Source organism: Procambarus clarkii, chromosome 15, assembly GCF_040958095.1.
Source record: "Procambarus clarkii isolate CNS0578487 chromosome 15, FALCON_Pclarkii_2.0, whole genome shotgun sequence".
Lineage (NCBI taxonomy): Eukaryota > Metazoa > Arthropoda > Malacostraca > Decapoda > Cambaridae > Procambarus > Procambarus clarkii.
In genome coordinates, this window is record NC_091164.1 from 21,761,776 (window position 1) to 21,784,700 (window position 22,925).

General features: G+C 46.8%; 1 protein-coding gene across 1 annotated transcript; it reads left to right on the forward strand.

Moving 5' to 3' along the window:
- The first annotated feature begins 2,888 nt into the window (after nt 1–2,888).
- Nucleotides 2,889–19,397, forward strand: LOC138364973 (basic proline-rich protein-like). Its single transcript, XM_069325060.1, has 2 exons — nt 2,889–2,922; nt 16,663–19,397. Exons 1-2 carry the CDS (start codon nt 2,889–2,891, stop codon nt 19,395–19,397), a joined length of 2,769 nt encoding a protein of 922 aa, XP_069181161.1.
- The last annotated feature ends 3,528 nt before the right edge of the window (nt 19,398–22,925 follow it).

Here is a 22,925-nt window from a genome sequence, read left to right on the forward strand (position 1 = left end):
GGGAGGAGGGATAGGAAGGGTATGAGATGAAGGGGGAGGGGGGACAGTGGAGGGGGGGGGGAAGGCGGGAGGGGGAACATGGTGGAAATGGGGGAGGAGTGATAGGGTCAGAATGGGTTGGGGGGGAGGGGGGGGAAGGGGGGTGAGCATTTGGGTTGGGTCAGGTAGGGTGAGGGGAAGGGAGGGTTTCTATGCAGAGGGGGGTGGTGGTGTTGCCCCCCCCCCCCTCTGGTGTTGCTGGGATGCTGGTTGTGGGTTCGCCTCTTATCTCTAGACCGTTGTGTTGGGGCTGTGATTTCCTGGTTTACTCCTCTCTCCCTGCGCTTCCTCCTTGCCTCTGCTGCCCTAGCTCTCTTCTCCTTCGTCCTATCCCTCTGCAGGAATACTTTCTTGTATTCCTCCACATACTGCAGATGACTCTTCCTTTCTAAAATAACCTCTTTGGTGGCCTCGTTTGTAAACACCTCAGTGTGTACTCACCTAGTTGTACTCACCTAGTTGGGTTTGCGGGGATTGAGCTCTGGCTCTTTGGTCCCACCTCTCAACCGTCAATCAACAGGTGTACAGATTCCTGAGCCTATTGGGCTCTATCATATCTACACTTGAAACTGTGTATGGAGTCAGCCTCCACCACATCACTTCCTATTTGTATTTAAATATTTGAATGGTATTTGCACGCGTGTGTGTGTGTGTGTGCATGTATTTTCACCTAGTTGTGCTTGCAGGGGTTGAGTTCTGCTCTTTCGGCCCGCCTTTCAACCGTCAATCAATCAACTGTTACTAACTACTAACTAACTAATGCTCCTATTGGCCATTTGTAAAACCATGGTGTGAGTCATTTATTAATTTATGTTTTTCAAGATGAAGACGAATGGTATTTGCATTTATTGATTAAAGTAACTTTCCCACAACAGACGTTAAGCTAATTGGCCTATAGATTTACGCAAGTGATCTATCACCTTTATTGAAAATTGGAACCACATTAGCAACCTTCCACGACTCTGGCACTCTGCCTGACTCTAATGATTTATTAAATATGGTAGACAGTGGCTCGCAAAGCTCCTCTTGGCTTTCTTTAAGCACCCTGGCAAACACTTCATCCGGCCCTGGGGATCCGGCCAAACAGTTGATAGTTTGGTTTGAGTTTCACTATTTGTTTAATCCCTGGTAACTGTTAGACTAGTCAACCTGTCCTCGTCCCCACCCACATAGACTTGTTTGGCTGAAGATATGATGTAAAGTTCCTATTTAGTAAATACAGAGATACAATATTTATTAAAAATACTACTCATCTCTTCGTCATTATCCGTTAACTGACCTGTCTCAGTTTTTAATGGACCTATCCTTTCCCTAATCTTTGTTCGATGTAACTGAAAAACCCTTTAAGATATGTCTTGGCTTGACCTGCTATGCGAACTTCATAGTTTCTTTTTGCTCTCCTTATTTCTTGTTTTAACATTTCTAACCAGTTGGACGAATTCTTGTTCTAAACTGACTTCCTCTTTCCTAGTTGTTTTGTACCAAGCTCTCTATCTACCTATAAGGTTCTTCAGATCCTTTGTTATCCATTTCGGGTCATTATTATTCCATTTATTCAATTTGTATGGTATACTTCGTTCCTGAGCTTAGCTTAGAATATTTTTAAATAAGTTATATTTTGAATCACATCGAAATCCCCTTTTTTTACATTTACCCATCGTTGGGTTCACGTCTCGCTCCAAGACCCGCCCACGCCCCATGCCAAGGTCTTTCTAATCTATTTAACCCCCCCATGTGTGTACCATCTTAGGCCAAGTCTTAGGCCATTATAATCAACTTTTCGAAAATCTGGCAGCTTTAACAAAAATTTCTCCTATAAATCTATTACATTCTGTGCTGAATCTGATTTCTTTGTGATCACTGCTCACTAGCTCACTCTCTATTTCGATGTCATTATTTGTGTTTCCCTGTTAGTTAACACTAAGTCTAAAATATTATTTTCATGTGTTGGTTCCTTAATGTGTTGCTTAAGGAAGCAATCGTCAATTAATTCTAGAAAACCTTCTGCTTCATTATTCCCTGTTCTGTTAAGCCAGTTTATTCCACTAAGATTAAAGTCACCCATGACACAAATACTGTTTGACTTAGATGCTCTAGATATTTTATCCCATAGATGCTTTGCTTCCATTCTATTTAAGTTTGGCGGCCTGTATATAACTCCTATTATAAGATTTTTAGCTTTTTCGTTTAATTCTCGCCAAATAGTTTCTATGTGTGGCTCAGTTTTGACTCCCTCTTTTAGATTACATTTAAAATTTTCCCTAAACATATATGGCTACTCTCTTTCCTCGTCTAATATGACTATCTGCGTGAAATAGTTTAAATCCGTTTATTTGATATTCAGCTAATAGTTCTCAGTTTTCTACATTCATCCACGTTCCGGTAAATGCAATAATATCTATTGTTTTTGTACAAACAGGAGCATTTAAATCTTTTATTTTGCTTCTTAGACTCCAACTGTTCGTGTAATATACCTTATATGTGTTGTTATTATGAGGCCGGTCATGCCCGAAACGCTGTGCGTACTAGTGACTTTACAAGACTGTGAACACATCGTACTGTGTACTCTCATAAACCTGAGAGTACTGTGTACTCTCATAGTGTATGGTAACTTCAGCTACCATACACTAGTGGAGCGGAGTTTAAGACCAGTGATCCAGTGTAGACTTTACTCAGTAAATTCACTTTTGTTTTACCAATGTATTTATGTTATCTCCTCCATCTCTTGAGTATTTAGTAGAGCGACTGAGTTGTTGCACACCACACTCTGTCAAGATGGTCTTTGCTAGCAGTTGAGGGTAATACCACTGTCATTAGTGTTACTGGGTCGGGAGAGTAAGAGGACCCAGATGGCGACCTTGTTGGATGTATATGTCAGTACAGGTGAGTGGATATATCAGGCTGTGGAGTATATCATCCTGTTGGGCATACTACTTCTGTTGGGCAAGTTCGGTCGTGGGCCCCGAGTCTGTGTGTTAATCAACCCACTAGGATATGAGGCTGAGGGAGCTCGAACTTACCTCCCTCCCTACGGGTGCAAGGCTGGGTCTTGGGAGGAGCTGCAGTGGCACCCAGGGTGGTGAGTGGCACCCAGGGTGGTCAGTGGCACCCAGGGTGGTGAGTGGCACCCAGGGTGGTGAGTGGCACCCAGGGTGGTCAGTGGCACCCAGGGTGGTGAGTGGCACCCAGGGTGGTCAGTGGCACCCAGGGTGGTGAGTGGCACCCAGGGTGGTCAGTGGCACCCAGGGTGGTCAGTGGCACCCAGGGTGGTGAGTGGCGCCCAGGGTGGTGAGTGGCACCCAGGGTGGTGAGTGGCACCCAGGGTGGTGAGTGGCACCCAGGGAGGTGAATGGCACCCAGGGTGGTGAATGGCACCCAGGGTGGTGAATGGCACCCAGGGAGGTGAATGGCACCCAGGGTGGTGAGGGGCACCCAGGGTGGTGAGTGGCACCCAGTGAGGTGAATGGCACCCAGGGTGGTGAGTGGCACCCAGGGTGGTGAGTGGCACCCAGGGAGGTGAATGGCACCCAGGGTGGTGAATGGCACCCAGGGTGGTGAGTGGCACCCAGGGAGGTGAATGGCACCCAGGGAGGTGAGTGGCACCCAGGGTGGTGAGTGGCACCCAGGGTGGTGAATGGCACCCAGGGAGGTGAGTGGCACCCAGGGTGGTGAGTGGCACCCAGGGAGGTGAATGGCACCCAGGGAGGTGAGTGGCACCCAGGGTAGTGAGTGGCACCCAGGGTGGTGAATGGCACCCAGGGAGGTGAGTGGCACCCAGGGTGGTGAGTGGCACCCAGGGTGGTGAATGGCACCCAGGGTGGTGAATGGCACCCAGGGTGGTGAGTGGCACCCAGGGAGGTGAATGGCACCCAGGGTGGTGAGGGGCACCCAGGGCGGTGAGTGGCACCCAGGGTGGTGAGTGGCACCCAGGGAGGTGAATGGCACTCAGGGAGGTGAATGGCACCCAGGGTGGTGAGTGGCACCCAGGGTGGTGAGTGGCACCCAGGGTGGTGAGTGGCACCCAGGGTGGTGAGTGGCACCCAGGGTGGTGAGGGGCACCCAGGGTGGTGAGTGGCACCCAGGGTGGTGAGTGGCACCCAGGGAGGTGAATGGCACCCAGGGAGGTGAATGGCACCCAGGGTGGTGAGTGGCACCCAGGGTGGTGAGTGGCACCCAGGGTGGTGAGTGGCACCCAGGGTGGTGAATGGCACCCAGGGAGGTGAGTGGCACCCAGGGTGGTGAGTGGCACCCAGAGAGGTGAGTGGCACCCAGGGTGGTGAGTGGCACCCAGGGAGGTGAATGGCACCCAGGGTGGTGAATGGCACCCAGGGAGGTCACTGGCACCCAGGGAGGTCAGTGGCACCCAGGGAGGTCAGTGGCACCCAGGGTGGTGAATGGCACCCAGGGAGGTGAGTGGCACCCAGGGAGGTAAGTGGCACCCAGGGTGGTGAGTGGCACCCAGGGTGGTGAGTGGCACCCAGGGTGGTGAGTGGCACCCAGGGAGGTCAGTGGCACCCAGGGTGGTGAATGGCACCCAGGGAGGTGAGTGGCACCCAGGGAGGTAAGTGGCACCCAGGGTGGTGAGTGGCACCCAGGGTGGTGAGTGGCGCCCAGGGTGGTGAGTGGCACCCAGGGAGGTCAGTGGCACCCTGGCTCAGGCGAGCGAAGACATGTGCAGAATTGCTGAATCTCCTCAGTTCCGGAATGAGTTTCTTTGCATTTTTTAACCTTTACAAGTTTCTCCTTGTCATTTTTCAGGTAAGGGTTCCATGCTGGTGATGCATATTCAATAGTTCATGCAGAACTGTATCAAATGTCGTCTGATAGTCAAGGAATAAGCAGTCTGCTCATCCCTCTCTTGTTTCATTTCTGTCATCTTGTTGTAGAACTCCAGCAGTTTGTCAAGCAAGACTTTCCTTTACTAAAACCATTTTGGTATCTCGACAGAAAATTGATCTGTTGTAAATGTTGTACACGCCTGCGTCTGGTCAGTCTCGCTAGCAACATGGTATACTTGTTAGTGATACGGATCTATAGCTTAGGGAATGCCTACCACAGAGGCAGGCTTGGTGGCAAGCAGTTGAAATTCTGTTGAAACCGACCCTTATTACTTAAGCTGTGAATTCAAGTGAGTTTGATCCAGGCTGTCCCTGTGCCTGCGTTTGATGTGGTAAGTCTGTGGGGTAATCCAAGCAGGCAGTTATTTGTTTTATTCTATGTGAATATTTAGTTCGTATTTTATTTACTTGATATTTTTAGTTTAATTATTTATTATTCTAAGTGAATTGTTATTATAAGTAGTGGACTGTATGTAAAGTTAGCCTGTCAAGCTTTACCTACACATAGTTGGGCGTAAATGTTCACAGTTTATCCCAAACTGGTGGAGATAAATAAATCATAAAAATTTACTCTCTGTGTCATAGAAATTATACCACATGTGGTTGTCTATAACATCTGCAGGATAGTTAGTACAAAGTTACAGATGTCCTTACCTGTATGGTTGATATGGCCTGATTAGACTTTATGTGGTCCCAACATCTGTTAGTGTGTGGCTACATGTGGCCCAGGTGCCGGGCCATGTCATGGCATCTAAAATGGCGTCTTTGGGGCAGCAAAGGTATGCAAGAAACCACAGGTTATAGGTGGCCAGCTCCACTAATATCTCCTGGTCACAAACTTTCCTGCCAAAGAATGGGTTTTAATAATGGCTCATTAACATATATAGTACAGGTGTGTGATATGGAATATTTGTGTGTGTGTGTGTGTGTGTGTGTGTGTGTGTGTGTGTGTAGTGAAGATGAGTAAACTCACCATGTTTAGGGTGTCGCCCCACAGTATAACGGAAATGATATTTATCTTAGATTAATGTGCCCTTAAACTATAGATATTACACAAGTCGGATACTACGGTACTCCCGTTGTTGTAGAGGTGCGTCACTAGGAGAGAATAGTCCATCGTGTGTGAAGCGTGTCGCAAAATCTCTGGCAGCACTGTCTCGTCTGTGGTAATGTTTACATTTTTTTTGAGACCATGACGCCGCCTGCCCGAGGCGGTGTTCCAATAATATTGGTTCCAATACTCTGTCATATTCTAGTTTATTTAACACTAGAAAGGGACCCTGTGGTTTACTGTTAATTATATTATAACCAGTCCTAGTGAATACTATTTTATTAAGTTTAAACACTAGACTCTTGATTTAAAGAATAATTGTGGAAGCTTCAATACGTCTCGTTGCGATGACGTCACGACATCTACCATTCTCTTTACAGTTCTGTTAATGGCCAACTATGTTAACATTTGTGTCACATGTCCGACAAAGTCTTGTCTTTGCAAATTTCGAGAAATTCATGTTATACAATTAGTCGATAAGTTTCAAATTTCAAATTGTATGTATTATAACGACTTCCTTTATATCCCGACACGTCACTTCTCAGAGAGCAGCCCGTCCTCCAAAAATGGGGAGGTAAATGTACACAGGAGCCGGTCGGCCGAGCGGACAGCACGCTGGACTTGTGATCCTGTGGTCCCGGGTTCGATCCCGGGCGCCGGCGAGAAACAATGGGCAGAGTTTCTTTCACCCTATGCCCCTGTTACCTAGCAGTAAATAGGTACCTGGGAGTTAGTCAGCTGTCACGGGCTGCTTCCTGGGGGTGGAGGCCTGGTCGAGGACCGGGCCGCGGGGACACTAAGCCCCGAAATCATCTCAAGATAACCTCAAGGAAGCCCCATAAGTGCAATTATGTACTATGTATGACAATCAAGAATTGTACTTATTTACACTTAGTATTAAATCGTAGTCTAATATATTGTGAATATTTGAGTTTACCTAAAAAGCTGAATAGAAAACCACGACCTAACCTAACCGTCTTAGTTTGTGAAGATAAGCATTTTATTGCATCTTAATTATAACTATTACTTAACCTATAGCTATATTGATATTACAGTTTTATAAAACAAATAAAACAAAACTAAAATATTTCAATAAATTGTAAAGTAACTCAGGATATTTTCAAATTTTATATAAAATCTCCATTGTTTAATAAAAGTGAAAAAGAAAATCCTAATATTTAAAACTTGTTTATAGCAACTGAGCTTTAAAATTTCATTTTAAGATTTCAAGTATTCGATCAGAAAACGAGGAGAATTAAATCGGGAGAGGGGGATGGGTAAATGTAACAGCCCCATAAGTGTAATTACGTACTATGTATAACAGTCAGGAAATGTACTTATTACACTTAGTATTAAAACGTACTGTCAATTCGGAGGATGGGTTGCTGAGAGAGAGAGAGAGAACAACTGGCAGGAGAGGGAATAGCATCAGCAAGCGCCTTCTGGTCACCATTATATGAACTGATTCCGAGTCTTCCAATATCCAAGCTCAATTGAGCTCGTAATTCTTTAAAAAGTTTATGATGATGCATAAATTTCTTCAGAAAGGGGAGAGAAAGAGAGAGAGAGAGAGAGAGAGAGAGAGAGAGAGAGAGAGAGAGAGAGAGAGAGAGAGAGAGAGAGAGAGAGAGAGAGAGAGAGAGAGAGAGAGAGAGAGATGAAAGAAGAAATTGGCAGCTCTAGGGTCTCTTGTTAGCAACAAAAATGTCGGCAACTGGCACACATCTCGCACCACACGCCTTCCGCCCTAATATCTTGGGCATGGTATTTTATCAACTCACCTCATTCTTTGGGTCACACGTGAGGAACACAAATGCGAACAAGCCTGAACGGTCTCTAGGCATATATGCAACTGAAAACTCACACACCAGAATGTGAGAAAGAATGAGGGGGATTTGAAAAATACCATGCCCAAGATTACCATCAGAGTGCTGGCGGGAGGATGAGGAATTAGCCTCGGCTACCATCCTCTTTTGTCTGGTCGTGTTGGTCGAGTGGTTAAGGTGTCCTGTACGCCAGATGCAGAGTGCTCTTGGCAGTATGGGTTCGAGTCACTTCTGGGGTGTGAGTTTTCAGTTGCATATATGCCTGGAGACCGTTCACGCTTGTTCGCATATATATATATATATATATATATATATATATATATATATATATATATATATATATATATATATATATATATATATATATTTATATATACATATATATCAATAGTTCACTACGCCACACGCTGCGTGGATACTCTCCTTCTATCATAATCACTGATAACTATACATTAATGATATATATATTTATGGCACTACATACACATAAATCCTGACAGTAACCTAACAATATATGTTAATGATAATAATGAATAAATAACTTCACATGACTGATGGGAAAAGGGGAGGGAAAATTTATTTACTTTAATTCTCTCTGCTACAAGAGTCGTAGAATCCTCATAATGGTAACTGAGGTCCTGTGGTCGCTGGTCGGTCCCTCGTTGACCAGGCCTCACTCATGCAGGTCCCTCACGACGTCTCGCAGCTTTGCTCTTCATCTCCTTACTCATATACCTCATGGCAGGTCCTCCTCCTCCTGATACTGCAGGCTGGCTCTGCTCACACCTCCTTCCCTCACACGTGATCTCGTTGATACTTCCCAGAAGTCTCGTTCGCGGTATTCCTTTACTGTGTAGTGGATTAGACTCTGTCACTTCAGCTGCACTCAGTCGTACCCGGCGCGGCCCGCAGGAAACTCTACACAGTTCCTCCCAGCGTCCGCCCACACGGTCGTAGACTTTGCGGTCTATAGCACCTGGCGCCCTCTTCACCAGCTCTACTACTCCTTCTTATGCTCCCCTGGCGTACACAAGTCCTCCTCGACGTCTGTGGTAACGACTGTAGCCGAATAAGCCACCTTCTACGGCTCCCTGGTCCTTTATTCTGGAGAACACCCAAGCGCACTTCCGTGCTCCATCGTGGCCAGTGAAGTGGGCAGAATGTAATTATGTGTTAACTGGTTGTTGATCGCTGATCTGGACTTATTAATGTGTAGTGCCTCGCTGATGTCCAGTTGTCTGTTGTCGTTATACCTATCGATTATTTCAGTGTTGCTTGTTAAGATGTCTCTGGTGATGGTCTGGTTGTGAGAAGAGATTATATGCTCCTTGATGGAGCCCTGTTGTTTGTGCATTGTTAATCGCCTAGAAAGAGACGTTGTTGTCTTGCCTATATACTAAGATCTATGGAGCTGACAGTCCCCAAGTGGGCATGTGAAGGCAAAGACGGTGTTGGTCTCTTCTAAGGCGTTCTGTTTGGTTTAATGAGAGTTCTTCATGAGTAGGTTGGCTGTCTTCTTGTTTTTGTAGTAAATTGTTAATTGTATCTTCTGGTTTGTGTCTGTTGGAATAACGTTCCTATAAACAATATCTTTCAGGACACTTTCCTCTGTTTTATGATCCGATGAAAAGAAGTTCCTATAAAACAATCTAATAGGCGGTACAGGTGTTGTGTTGGTGGATTCTTCAGAGGTTGCATGGTGTGAAACCTGTCTCTCAATGACGTCTTCAACACAACCGTTCATGACGTCTTCAACTTCAATACGACCCTAGTCTGACACTGACATGTAACACACCATCACGACCCTAGTCTGACACTGACATGTAACACACCGTCACGACCCTAGTCTGACACTGACATGTAACACACCGTCACGACCCTAGTCTGACACTAACATGTAACACACCGTCACGACCCTAGTCTGACACTGACATGTAACACACCGTCACGACCCTAGTCTGACACTAACATGTAACACACCGTCACGACCCTAGTCTGACACTGACATGTAACACACCGTCACGACCCTAGTCTGACACTGACAGGTAACACACCATCACGACCCTAGTCTGACACTGACATGTAATACACCGTCACGACCCCTAGTCTGACACTGTGTGACATGTAACACACCGTCACGACCCCTAGTCTGACACTGTGTGACATGTAACACACCGTCACGACCCTAGTCTGACACTGACATGTAACACACCGTCACGACCCTAGTCTGACACTGTGTGACATGTAACACACCGTCACGACCCTAGTCTGACACTGACATGTAACACACCGTCACGACCCTAGTCTGACACTGACATGTAACACACCGTCACGACCCTAGTCTGACACTGTGTGACATGTAACACACCGTCACGACCCTAGTCTGACACTGTGTGACATGTAACACACCATCACGACCCTAGTCTGATACTGTGTGACATGTAACACACCGTCACGACCCTAGTCTGACACTGTGTGACATGTAACACACCGTCACGACCCCTAGTCTGACACTGACATGTAACACACCGTCACGACCCTAGTCTGACACTGTGTGACATGTAACACACCGTCACGACCCCTAGTCTGACACTGACAGGTAACACACCGTCACGACCCTAGTCTGACACTGTGTGACATGTAACACACCGTCACGACCCTAGTCTGACACTGTGTGACAGGTAACACACCGTCACGACCCTAGTCTGACACTGTGTGACATGTAACACACCGTCACGACCCTAGTCTGACACTGACATGTAACACACCGTCACGACCCTAGTCTGACACTGTGTGACATGTAACACACCGTCACGACCCTAGTCTGACACTGTGTGACATGTAACACACCGTCACGACCCTAGTCTGATACTGTGTGACATGTAACACACCGTCACGACCCTAGTCTGACACTGTGTGACATGTAACACACCGTCACGACCCCTAGTCTGACACTGTGTGACATGTAACACACCGTCACGACCCTAGTCTGACACTGTGTGACATGTAACACACCGTCACGACCCTAGTCTGACACTGTGTGACATGTAACACACCGTCACGACCCTAGTCTGACACTGTGTGACATGTAACACACCGTCACGACCCCTAGTCTGACACTGTGTGACATGTAACACACCGTCACGACCCTAGTCTGACACTGTGTGACATGTAACACACGTGTACATATGACGTGTCTCGGCCGTAATCTGACACATAATGTATAAAACAAGGTAACAGTTTATTTATTTTAGGGATTTTGATTCAATAATCCATGGACATGCCAGACGTCCAGACGCGGACATCTTCAAGAGGAAACTAGATTGTTTTCTCCAAGGAGTGCCAGACCAACCGGGCTGTGGTGGGTATGTGGGCCTGCGGGCCGCTCCAAGCAACAGCCTGGTGGACCAAACTCTCACAAGTCGAGCCTGGCCTCGGGCCGGGTTTGGGGAGTAGAAGAACTCCCAGAACCCCATCAACCAGGTATCAACCAGGTATCGACCAGGTATCAACCAGGTATCAACCAGGTATCAACCAGGTATCAACCAGGTATCGACCAGGTATCAACCAGGTATGCAGTATTATTTTAAGGAAATTCGTTATAATTAATCAAATCTGCAACAATAAATCAATGTTAAATTTGGACGTTGAGTGTGACTGGCGGACCTCAATGTTACTTGTTATCTTGGCCCAGTCTTAGTCTGGCTTTATAAAGCATTTACGTAACCCTTTACGAAACCTCTACATCTGTCCTCAATCACTGCTGCCATGTTTACGTTAATTAAACCGGTTAAGCACGTTCGCCGAAGTTCTACGAGGTTGTTTATAACAATAATAACCTTGGGTTGTAAGTCTTCGAAGATCGCAAACTTTTTATTAAAAGCCGACATGATGGAGGGAAGATATACTGGTTTCGTTAGTTATATCATAAATTCTTCATCACTCCAGCCCATGGTTCATACATTAGGGCTATACGCACATTGACTGTCTGAACGGTTATGTGGGATCCGTGTTGGGGCTTAACCTTCTCAGGGCGGAAAATCCAACTCCACGCTGGAAATCAGTCATGAAAGGAAGCACCGATGTAACACTCATCCTTAGAGTATATATTCGAATGAAGCATTTTGTCAAGATGCTGACAAAAATTTAAGATTTTTGTATTGTTGGTTTTGCATGGTTACATGTGACTTGTTACATGTTACAACAGCTGATTTTTGAGTTGTTCATATGATAGTTTGAACATAATCATGCATTCCGTTGGCTCAAATAAAATGTACATTTTACCCAGTACTTTTCATTCTCACTTCAAACTTCTCCTGAAGAAAATGATGGAAACTGGCAGACAATGCAGTGACAACTGTATTTCTCCTTGCAGTTTGTTTAAACTTTCTTCAGCGATGCTGCCTGCTTGCACGTGTTGCAACAGAGTTAGGAGCATATAACAGTTGGGACGATCAACTTCCTGAGACTTGGTTCACTAGTAAGAATTGTTGTACTGCTGTGACTTCTTCTGTGTTGGAACAAGTGATGTTATTTTTGTAGTTACAAATTAAGTTCATTTAAACATGACAAAAGATGACAACTTTATTATCCACTTGTTATAACAAAACAAATCTGCCATATCAATTTTTTCTTCCTAAAACGCAAATAATTATTATGCTTTCTTAGCAGATGATGTGTTAGAGTGATGGGCCCGTGGAGGCCAGTGGCCTTCAGGGTGACATAGTGTGACAATGATCACAACCTTCCACCACTCTCAACATGCTTCATCATGTTTTTAGAAAGGTTAGATAACAAACTAGGTATCAAAAAAAGCCTCTTCAAACATATTTGTAAAGAGGTAAAAGTAGGGCCATTAGCCCACCAAACACAACGTAATTGTCCCTATTTTCCGCTTGTTATAACTTGTAATAAAGTTGTTACATCTTTTTATAACGTTTTTATGACGTATTAGAACGTTGTTACAGCTTGCTATAGTGGTTGTTACAAGTTGTTAGGTGTGAAAACTTGTTTAAAAGTAGTAGCAACTTGGTAGTTTGGTGGTGTGTTTGGTGGGAGCTGAGCACGTCAGCAAGGAGCTCAGTGTTTAGTATGTGTGACCTTGCGACCCAGCTCCTCTTGACCCGGTAACGGTTCACGACCTATATTAAACCCCTGCTTTTGAACCCTCGACGGGGACAGGAAGCCGGCCGCATGTCTAAGGCCCTCCTCCTCCCCCGTTTTTTCCTGATCATTTTTATCCAGTTAGACTTTGAACTGCATTAAACCCCCCTGTTTATGAATGAGAAACTCTTTACACACGACTCACAACTGATGACGTTCGAACATTTCTCAAACCAACCCGTCCTATGGCCAGGCTTGTTAGAGCGGCGGCCGTCTCCCCCCCCCCCTCAGTCACATTCATCAATTATATCATACTTTGTATTAAAAATTTGGTTTGTTCTTATATAAATATTATATATTAAAGTTTTATGTCAGCGTGTCTGTGTGTGCCCGACGTCCTGAACATAGGGTCAGGGCGCCTGACAGCTGAGTAGACAACACTTCGGATTCGTAGTCCTGAGGTTTCGGGTTCGATCCCTTGTGGAGGCAGAGACAAATGGGCAAAAAGTTTCTTTCACCCTGATGCTCCTGTTACCTAGCAGTAAACAGGTACCTGTGAGTTAGACAGCTGCTACGGGCTGCTTCCTGGGGTGTGTAACAAAAGAAGGCCTGGTCGAGGACCGGGCCGCGGGGATGCTAAGCCCCAAAATCATCTCAAGATAACTTCAAGAAGATGACTAGACGTAGTATGATTTGTGATTAGGTTCTGTTTGTGAGTATTTATATTTGAAGTACGTGGGTGAAGCATTAACCAACCCGTCCTCGACTCAAGTCCATTCCATCCAGCGGTCGATGCCACAGATGCATTCATAAATTTTTACATGCTGTTCATTCAAAAGGGGAATTTTTCAAATATAAATTAATATTATAATATATTAACATTGTGCATATATATATATATATATATATATATATATATATATATATATATATATATATATATATATATATATATATATATATATATATATATATATATATATATATATATATTATTATTTAATATGACCGAAAAAGTAAGATTAATAATTCTAACACGAATTTTCTCAATCTTTCAATCTTTTTCTCAATCTCTCAATCAATCGCCATGCAACCTCTGAAGAGACAACTAACACAACACCTATACCCCCTATTAGACTATTTTACAGGAACTTCTTCTCCACAGCTCATAAAACGGAGGAAAGGGTCCTGAAAGATATTGTTAATAGAAACGTTATCCCTACAGACAGAAATCAGAGGATACAACTGACGATTTACTATAAAACCAGAAAAACGGCCAGCCTACTCATGAGAAACTCTCCAGACACAAAACAGAACGCTTTAAAAGAGACTAACGTCGTCTATGCCTTCAAATGCCCTCTTGGGGACTGTAAGCTCCAAAAACCCCAGTATATAGGCAAGACAACAACATCTCTTTCTAGGCGTTTAACGATGCATAAGCAACAGGGCTCCATTAAGGAACATATAATCTCTTCCCACAACCAAACCATCGCCAGAGAAATCCTAGTAAACAACACAGAAATCATCGACAGATACAGCGATAGCAGGCGGCTTGACGTTTGCGAGGCACTACACATCAAGAAGCCAACACCAGCAATCAACAGCCAATTAATGTACAACTATATTCTACCCACCTCAAGACTCCGCTCCAATATAGAAGCATCTAGAAATATGGACCAATAGGCTTTCTACAAACACTTCTATTCAATACCCATTGTTTCGTGTTCTGTCTTGTGTTGATGAAATTAATACCCTATTAATACCACCTCTTGTTCTGTCTTGTGTTGATGAAATTAATACCCTATTAATGCCACCTCTTGTTCTGTCTTGTGTTAATGCCACATCACCCCTTCCACCTCACTCAAATGTAGATATAAAATCGGAGATGCGTAAGTTCTATTCTGTTGTGTATTTGTGAACTAAAGTCTTTGAAAATGTAATAAGTTTTACGAAACGCGCTCGTGTCGCGTCAGACTAGAAATAAAAATGAATTTTGGAGAATTGATTTTTGATTTACCTCCAACAGTGAAAAGAAATGTACGATGTACTTGACTGCTGTAAACCCTCTCGACAGGGTAATATGTCTGCTCCCTGGAAAGTACAGAAAATAGACGTCGAAATTGTACCCCTCAATGTGAAAAAGATTCATCATGAACCGGGACAATTACGGTGTATGTATGGAAGCATGATATCCCGGTTACCAAGAGGCAACAGTTTACATGTATATTGCGATGGGTCGGTGGCGGAGGATGGCAGGGCAGGGTGTGGTGTCCTAATAAGGGAATATACGGAGTTTGGGACTGTGGACAGGAAAATTGAACTCCGGCTTAGTAATTATATATCATCCACACAAGCTGAACTGCAGGCCATTCTGGTGTGTTTGGAGGAAGTACGTCATGACGACAAAAATGTTTTTGTATTTGTCGATAGCCGAGGAGCACTGGAGTCCTTAAACAGTCGAAACCCAGTCTTCATGTCTATAGTTGAGGATTGTAAGAGAAGAATAGCTGAGATACAGCTGAAAGGTCATAGTGTGAAATTCATGTGGATTCCATCTCATGTTGGAATAGTGCTCAACGAGGTGGCGGATGACTTGGCCAAACGTGCCACATCAAAACCAGAAATTGACATTGAATGTGAATTCACAATGAGACAAATAAGAAGCAAAATCAGAAATATTCAGGCACAGGCAGGAGTGGAGAGGAGAGGGATAATGTATGAGAGAAGTCTAACCATGCAACACTACATGTATGTGAGTCAAAACACCCTTTTCACTTATGGTAAAAGGAGAAATGCTTGGAGTGACTCTGTGTACATGCGGCTCAGGCTTGGGTACAAATATTACTGGGAATATGGGATAGGCGTTCATGATAATGACACGAAGTGTAAACTATGTGGTATGTTAAGGTCTCACACCCTTGCCCATTATGTTCTTGATTGTCCGTTGATTAATGTATATAGAAACACTGAGATAAGGACTGTTCCTGAGCAAATAGCCTGGATGTGTCACAAAGGAAAGGTTGATGATATTCTTGAGAGAAACAAGAATTTTGCACCAAGACTGTAATATTTTGTTGAATTATCCGTATAACTAGGTCATAAAAGTATTTGTGTACGTCTGATACCATACCACTTGTGAAGGAGGAAATGTACATGTTTATCTCTCAGAATGTTTGGTAACAGGTTTATTGTTTGTGATGTGTGTCTATGTATGTACTAGCACGTTGTACTGAACGGGGTGAGAATAGCTTGAGCTACCTCATCCCTTTGTGTGTATTTTACCTCAATAAACTTATTTCAATTTCAATTTCAAAGATTGAGAAAATTCGTGTTAGAATTATTAATCTTACTTTTTCGGTCATATTTAATAATATATGTCTACAGGAAAGACTGCTACCAAAATATACTAATATATATATATAGTATTTATATATATAATATACATATATATATAATAAGGGGGTTTGGCGGGTGCATGGAATCACTTTTGGATCTTTGTTTGGAGGACGGGCTGACCGCTGGATGTAATGGACTTGAGTCGAGGACGGGTTGATCAAAAAATATTCGAACGTGATCAGTTGTGAGTCGTATGTTAACCGTTGTTCAGTCATAAACAGTGGGTTTAGCGGCTGGATTAACGAGCATTCAAGCTTTATTAATGAGGACGGGCTGCTGGAATTAACATTGCCAGAGGACTAGTTGCACCTATGATGAAGCACCACCTGATAGAGCACCACCTGGTAAAGCACCACCTGATGGAGCACCACCTGATGGAGCACCACCTGATGGAGCACCACCTGATTAGCACCACCTAGTGAAGCACCACCTGATGGAGCACCACCTAGTGAAGCACCACCTGCTGAAGCACCACCTTGTGAAACATCACCTGGTGAAGCACCACCTGATGGAGCACAACCTGATGGAACACCACCTGGTGAAGTACCACCTGGTGGAGCACCACATGGTGAAACATCACCTGGTGAAGCACCACCTGGTGAAACATCACCTGGTGAAGCACCACCTGATGAAGCACAACCTGATGGAACACCACCTGGTGAAGCACCACCTGGTGAAGCACCACCAGGTGAAGCATCATCTGGTGAAGCACCACCTGGTGGAGCATCACCTGGTGAAACACCACCAGATGGAGCACCACCTGGTGAAACACCACCTGGTGAAACACCACCTGGTGAAGCACCACCTGGTGAAGCACCACCTGATGGAGCACCACCTGGTGAAGCACCACCTGGTGAAGCACCACCTGGTGAAGCACCACCTGGTGAAGCACCACCTGGTGAAGCACCACCTGATGGAGCACCACCTGATGGAGCACCGCCTGGTGAAGCATCACCTTATGAAGCACCTCCTGGTGAAGCACCACCTGGTGAAGCACCACCTGGTGAAGCACCATCTGGTGAAGCATCACCTGATGGAGCACCACCTGATGGAGCACCACCTGATGGAGCACCACCTGGTGAAGCATCACCTGATGGAGCACGACCTGATGGAGCACCGCCTGGTGAAGCATCACCTTATGAAGCACCTCCTGGTGAAGCACCTCCTGGTGAAGCACCACCTGGTGAAGCATCACCTGGTGAAGCATCACCTGATGGAGCACCACCTGATGGAGCACCACCTGGTGAAGCACCACCTGATGGAGCACCACCTGATGGAGCACCACCTGGTGAAGCATCACCTCATGAAGCACCTCCTGGTGAAGCACCACCTGATGGAGCACCACCTGGTGAAGCATCACCTGGTGAAGCACCACCTGGAGAAGCATCACCTGGTGAAGCACCACCTGATGAAGCACCATCTGGTGAAGCATCACCTGGTGAAGCACCACCTGGAGAAGCATCACCTGGTGAAGCACCACCTGGTGAACCATCACCTGATGGAGCACCACCTGGTGAAGCATCACCTGGTGAAGCATCACCTGGTGAAGCATCACCTTATGAAGCACCTCCTGGTGAAGCACCACCTGATGGAGCACCACCTGGTCAAGCACCACCTGATGGAGCACCACCTGATGAAGCATCACCTGGTGAAGCATCATCTGGTGAAGCACCTCCTGATGAAGCATCATCTGGTGAAGCACCTCCTGGTGAAGCACCACCTGATGGAGCACCACCTGGTGAAGCACCACCTGATGGAGCACCACCTGATGAAGCATCACCTGGTGACGCACCACCTGGTGAAGCATCATCTGGTGAAGCACCACCTGGTGAAGCATCACCTGGTGAAACATCATCTGGAGAAGCACAACCTGGTGAAGCACCACCTGGTGAAGCATCATCTGGTGAAGCACCACCTGGTGAAACATCATCTGGTGAAGCACAACCTGGTGAAGCACCACCTTTTGACGCATCACCTAGTGAAGCATCAACTGATGAAGCAACACCTGGTGAAGCATCAACTGGTGAAGCTCCACCTGGTGAAGCATCACCTGGTGAAGCACCACCTGGTGAAGCATCACCTGGTAAAGCACCACCAGGTGAAGCATCACCTGGTAAAGCACCACCAGGTGAAGCATCTTCTGGTGAAGCACCACCTGATGGAGCATCACCTGGTGAAGCATCTTCTGGTGAAGCACCACCTGATGGGGCACCACCTGGTGAAGCATCACCTGGTGAAGCACATCCTGGTGAAGCACCACCTGATGGAGCACCACCTTGTGAAGCACCACCTGATGGAGCACCACCTGGTGAAGCATCACCTTATGAAGCACATCCTGGTGAAGCACCACCTGATGGAGCACCACCTGGTGAAGCACCACCTGATGGAGCACCACCTGGGGAAGCATCACCTAGTAAAGCACCACCTGGTGACGCACCACCTGGTGAAGCATCACCTGGTGAAGCATCACCTGGTGAAGCACACCGTGATGGAGCACCACCTGGTGAAGCACCACCTGGTGAAGCATCACCTGGTGAAGCATCACCTGGTGAAGCACCACCTGATGGAGCACCACCTGGTGAAGCATCACCTGGTGAAGCACAACCTGGTGAAGTATCACCTGGTGAAGCACCACCTGGCGAAGCATCAACTGGTGAAGCACCACCTGGTGAAGCATCACCTGGTGAAGCACCACCTGGTGAAGCATCACCTGGTGAAGCATCACCTGGTGAAGCATCACCTGGTGAAGCATCACCTGGTGAAGCACCACCTGGTGAAGCATCACCTGGTAAAGCACAATCTGGTGAAGCATCACCTGGTGAAGCACCACCTGGTGACGCACCACCTGGTGAAGCATCATCTGGTGAAGCACAACCTGGTGAAGTATCACCTGGTGAAGCACCACCTGGTGAAGCATCACCTGGTGAAGCACCACCTGGTGAAGCATCACCTGGTGAAGCACCACCTGGTGAAGCATCAACTGGTGAAGCATCACCTGGTGAAGCATCACCTGGTGAAGCATCACCTGGTGAAGCACCACCTGGTGAAGCATCACCTGGTGAAGCATCACCTGGTGAAGCATCACCTAGTGAAGCATCACCTGGTGAAGCATCACCTGGTGAAGCACCACTGAGCGCCTGGTGACCGCCTAGTCCGTCTTGGATGAAGATCCAGGACGGACTAAGCGAAACGTCGTCGTTGTTTCTTCATTTTCTGATATGTGGTTTGTACATCAAATTGCAACATGTTGCATGTTGCAGCACCATGTTGCATGTTGCAGCACCATGTTGCATGTTGCAGCACCATGTTTAGCACCATATTGCAGCACCATGTTGTATGTTGTAGCACCATGTTGTAGCACCATGTTGTATGTTGTAGCATCAGGTTGTAGCACCATGTTGTAGCACCATGTTGTATCACCATGTTGCAGCACCATGTTGTAGCACCATGTTGTATGTTGTAGCACCATGTTGTAGCACCATGTTGCAGCACTATGTTGTTGCACCATGTTGTATGTTGTAGCACCATGTTGTATGTTGTAGCACCATGTTGCATATTGCAGCGCCATGTTGCAGCATTATGTTGCATGTTGCAGCACTATGTTGCATGTTGCAACACCATGTTGCAGCACTATGTTGCATGTTGGAGCACCATGTTGCAGCGCCATGTTGCAGCACCATGTTGCATGTAGTCACACGTTATGGTTATATCGACGGGAACGCCAAGTGCCCGGCGCAATTATTTTGTATGGATTTAAAGCAACAAGTTGCGTGCATTACATTGATTAAAACACAGTTAATGGTACGAAATGCAACAGGAACGTAATTATCAACTCGCCAGATTTACTGTGACTTCTCAACGAACAATTTGAACACTAGCGAACACGTCAACAATGAGGTGGGTTCCTCACGAACACTTCCAACACCGCCTCTCTCTCCCTCTCTCTCTCTCTCTCACTCTCTCTCTCTCCCTCTCTGTCTCTCCCTCTCTCTCTCTCTCTCTCTCTCTCTCTCTCTCTCTCTCTCTCTCTCTCTCTCTCTCTCTCTCTCTCTCTCTCTCTCTCACTCTCTCTCTCTCCCTCTCTGTCTCTCCCTCTCTCTCTCTCTCTCTCTCTCTCTCTCTCTCTCTCTCTCTCTCTCTCTCTCTCTCTCTCTCTCTCTCTCTCTCTCTCTCACTCTCTCTCTCTCCCTCTCTGTCTCTCCCTCTCTCTCTCTCTCTCTCTCTCTCTCTCTCTCTCTCTCTCTCTCTCTCTCTCTCTCTCTCCCCTGCGCGTAGTGAAGGGCACGGACGATAGTCTCACGAAAACACACGCAAAATCCATTTACACCTGGGTATAAACATCCTCTAATAGACATTTTAACAAATGAAAAATGAAGCATAAATATTACCTTTAACAAAAATAAACACGCCCATATTTTAGTTAAAACAAAATATTTAAGTTAATAACAATAAAAGCTAGATGTTATAGATATATATTTTTTTATTCATATATGTAGGAGTTGTTACATTCTTGTAGAGGCCACCAGCACGCGTAGAGTATCCCGCAGGTCCTTAATATTACTCTTCCTCAGAACACGACCCGCCAGGTCATTAAACAACAGGTACCCCTTTACTGCTGGGTGAACAGAGGCTACAGTTAAGGATTGGCTCCTAGTCAATCCTCCCCGGCCAGGATACGAACCCAGGCCAAAGTGCTCGCAGTTATGATATATACGTTATTACAATAAAGCCAAGAACTGGACTGGCAAAGCATAATGTATTTCTTTCGTGGCTGATTTACACAGGTTGTATTGATCTGTGTCACAAGAGTCACGGTTCACCACGGTGATCCTACGCGGCTAGTACCAATATTGACTTGGTCCACCTAATTCACCTTAGATGTCACTAATGTTTTTCGTTCGGCCAACCAGAGAAAAGGTAACATTGTTCTAGATATTGTTTAGCCAATCACGTGGCCGGAAAAGTGACCAATCTCATATCATTGTCCGGAGACCGGCGATGATGGCAGCTGCGACGTGTCTGAACACCGGCGACGATGGCAGCTGCGACGTGTCTGAACACCAGCGACGATGGCAGCTGCGACGTGTCTGAACACCAGCGACGATGGCAGCTGCGACGTGTCTGAACACCGGCGATGATGGCAGCTGCGACGTGTCTGAACACCGGCGACGATGGCAGCTGCGACGTGTCTGAACACCGGCGACGATGGCAGCTGCGACGTGTCTGAACACCGGCGACGATGGCAGCTGCGACGTGTCTGAACACCGGCGACGATGGCAGCTGCGACGTGTCTGAACACCAGCGACGATGGCAGCTGCGACGTGTCTGAACACCGGCGATGATGGCAGCTGCGACGTGTCTGAACACCAGCGACGATGGCAGCTGCGACGTGTCTGAATACCAGCGACGATGGCAGCTGCGACGTGTCTGAACACCGGCGATGATGGCAGCTGCGACGTGTCTGAACACCAGCGACGATGGCAGCTGCGACGTGTCTGAACACCGGCGATGATGGCAGCTGCGACGTGTCTGAACACCGGCGACGATGGCAGCTGCGACGTGTCTGAACACCGGCGACGATGGCAGCTGCGACGTGTCTGAACACCGGCGATGATGGCAGCTGCGACGTGTCTGAACACCAGCGACGATGGCAGCTGCGACGTGTCTGAACACCGGCGACGATGGCAGCTGCGACGTGTCTGAACACCGGCGATGATGGCAGCTGCGACGTGTCTGAACACCAGCGATGATGGCAGCTGCGACGTGTCTGAACACCGGCGACAATGGCAGCTGGGACGTGTCTGAACACCAGCAATGATGGCAGATGCGACGTGTCTGAACACCGGCGATGATGGCAGCTGGGACGTGTCTGAACACCAGCAATGATGGCAGCTGCGACGTGTCTGAACACCGGCGATGATGGCAGCTGGGACGTGTCTGAACACCGGCGATGATGGCAGCTGGGACGTGTCTGAACACCGGCGACAATGGCAGCTGGGACGTGTCTGAACACCAGCAATGATGGCAGCTGCGACGTGTCTGAACACCGGCGATGATGGCAGCTGGGACGTGTCTGAACACCAGCGATGATGGCAGCTGGGACGTGTCTGAACACCGGCGATGATGGCAGCTGCGACGTGTCTGAACACCGGCGATGATGGCAGCTGCGACGTGTCTGAACACCAGCGATGATGGCAGCTGGGACGTGTCTGAACACCAGCGATGATGGCAGCTGCGACGTGTCTGAACACCAGCGATGATGGCAGCTGCGACGTGTCTGAACACTGGCGATGATGGCAGCTGCGACGTGTCTGAACACCAGCGATGATGGCAGCTGCGACGTGTCTGAACACCAGCTATGATGGCAGCTGCGACGTGTCTGAACACCGGTGATGATGGCAGCTGCGACGTGTCTGAACACCGGCGATGATGGCAGCTGCGACGTGTCTGAACACCGGCGATGATGGCAGCTGCGACGTGTCTGAACACCAGCGATGATGGCAGCTGCGACGTGTCTGAACACCAGTGATGATGGCAGCTGCGACGTGTCTGAACACCGGCGATGATGGCAGCTGCGACGTGTCTGAACACCGGCGATGATGGCAGCTGCGACGTGTCTGAACACCGGTGATGATGGCAGCTGCGACGTGTCTGAACACCTCCGATGATGGC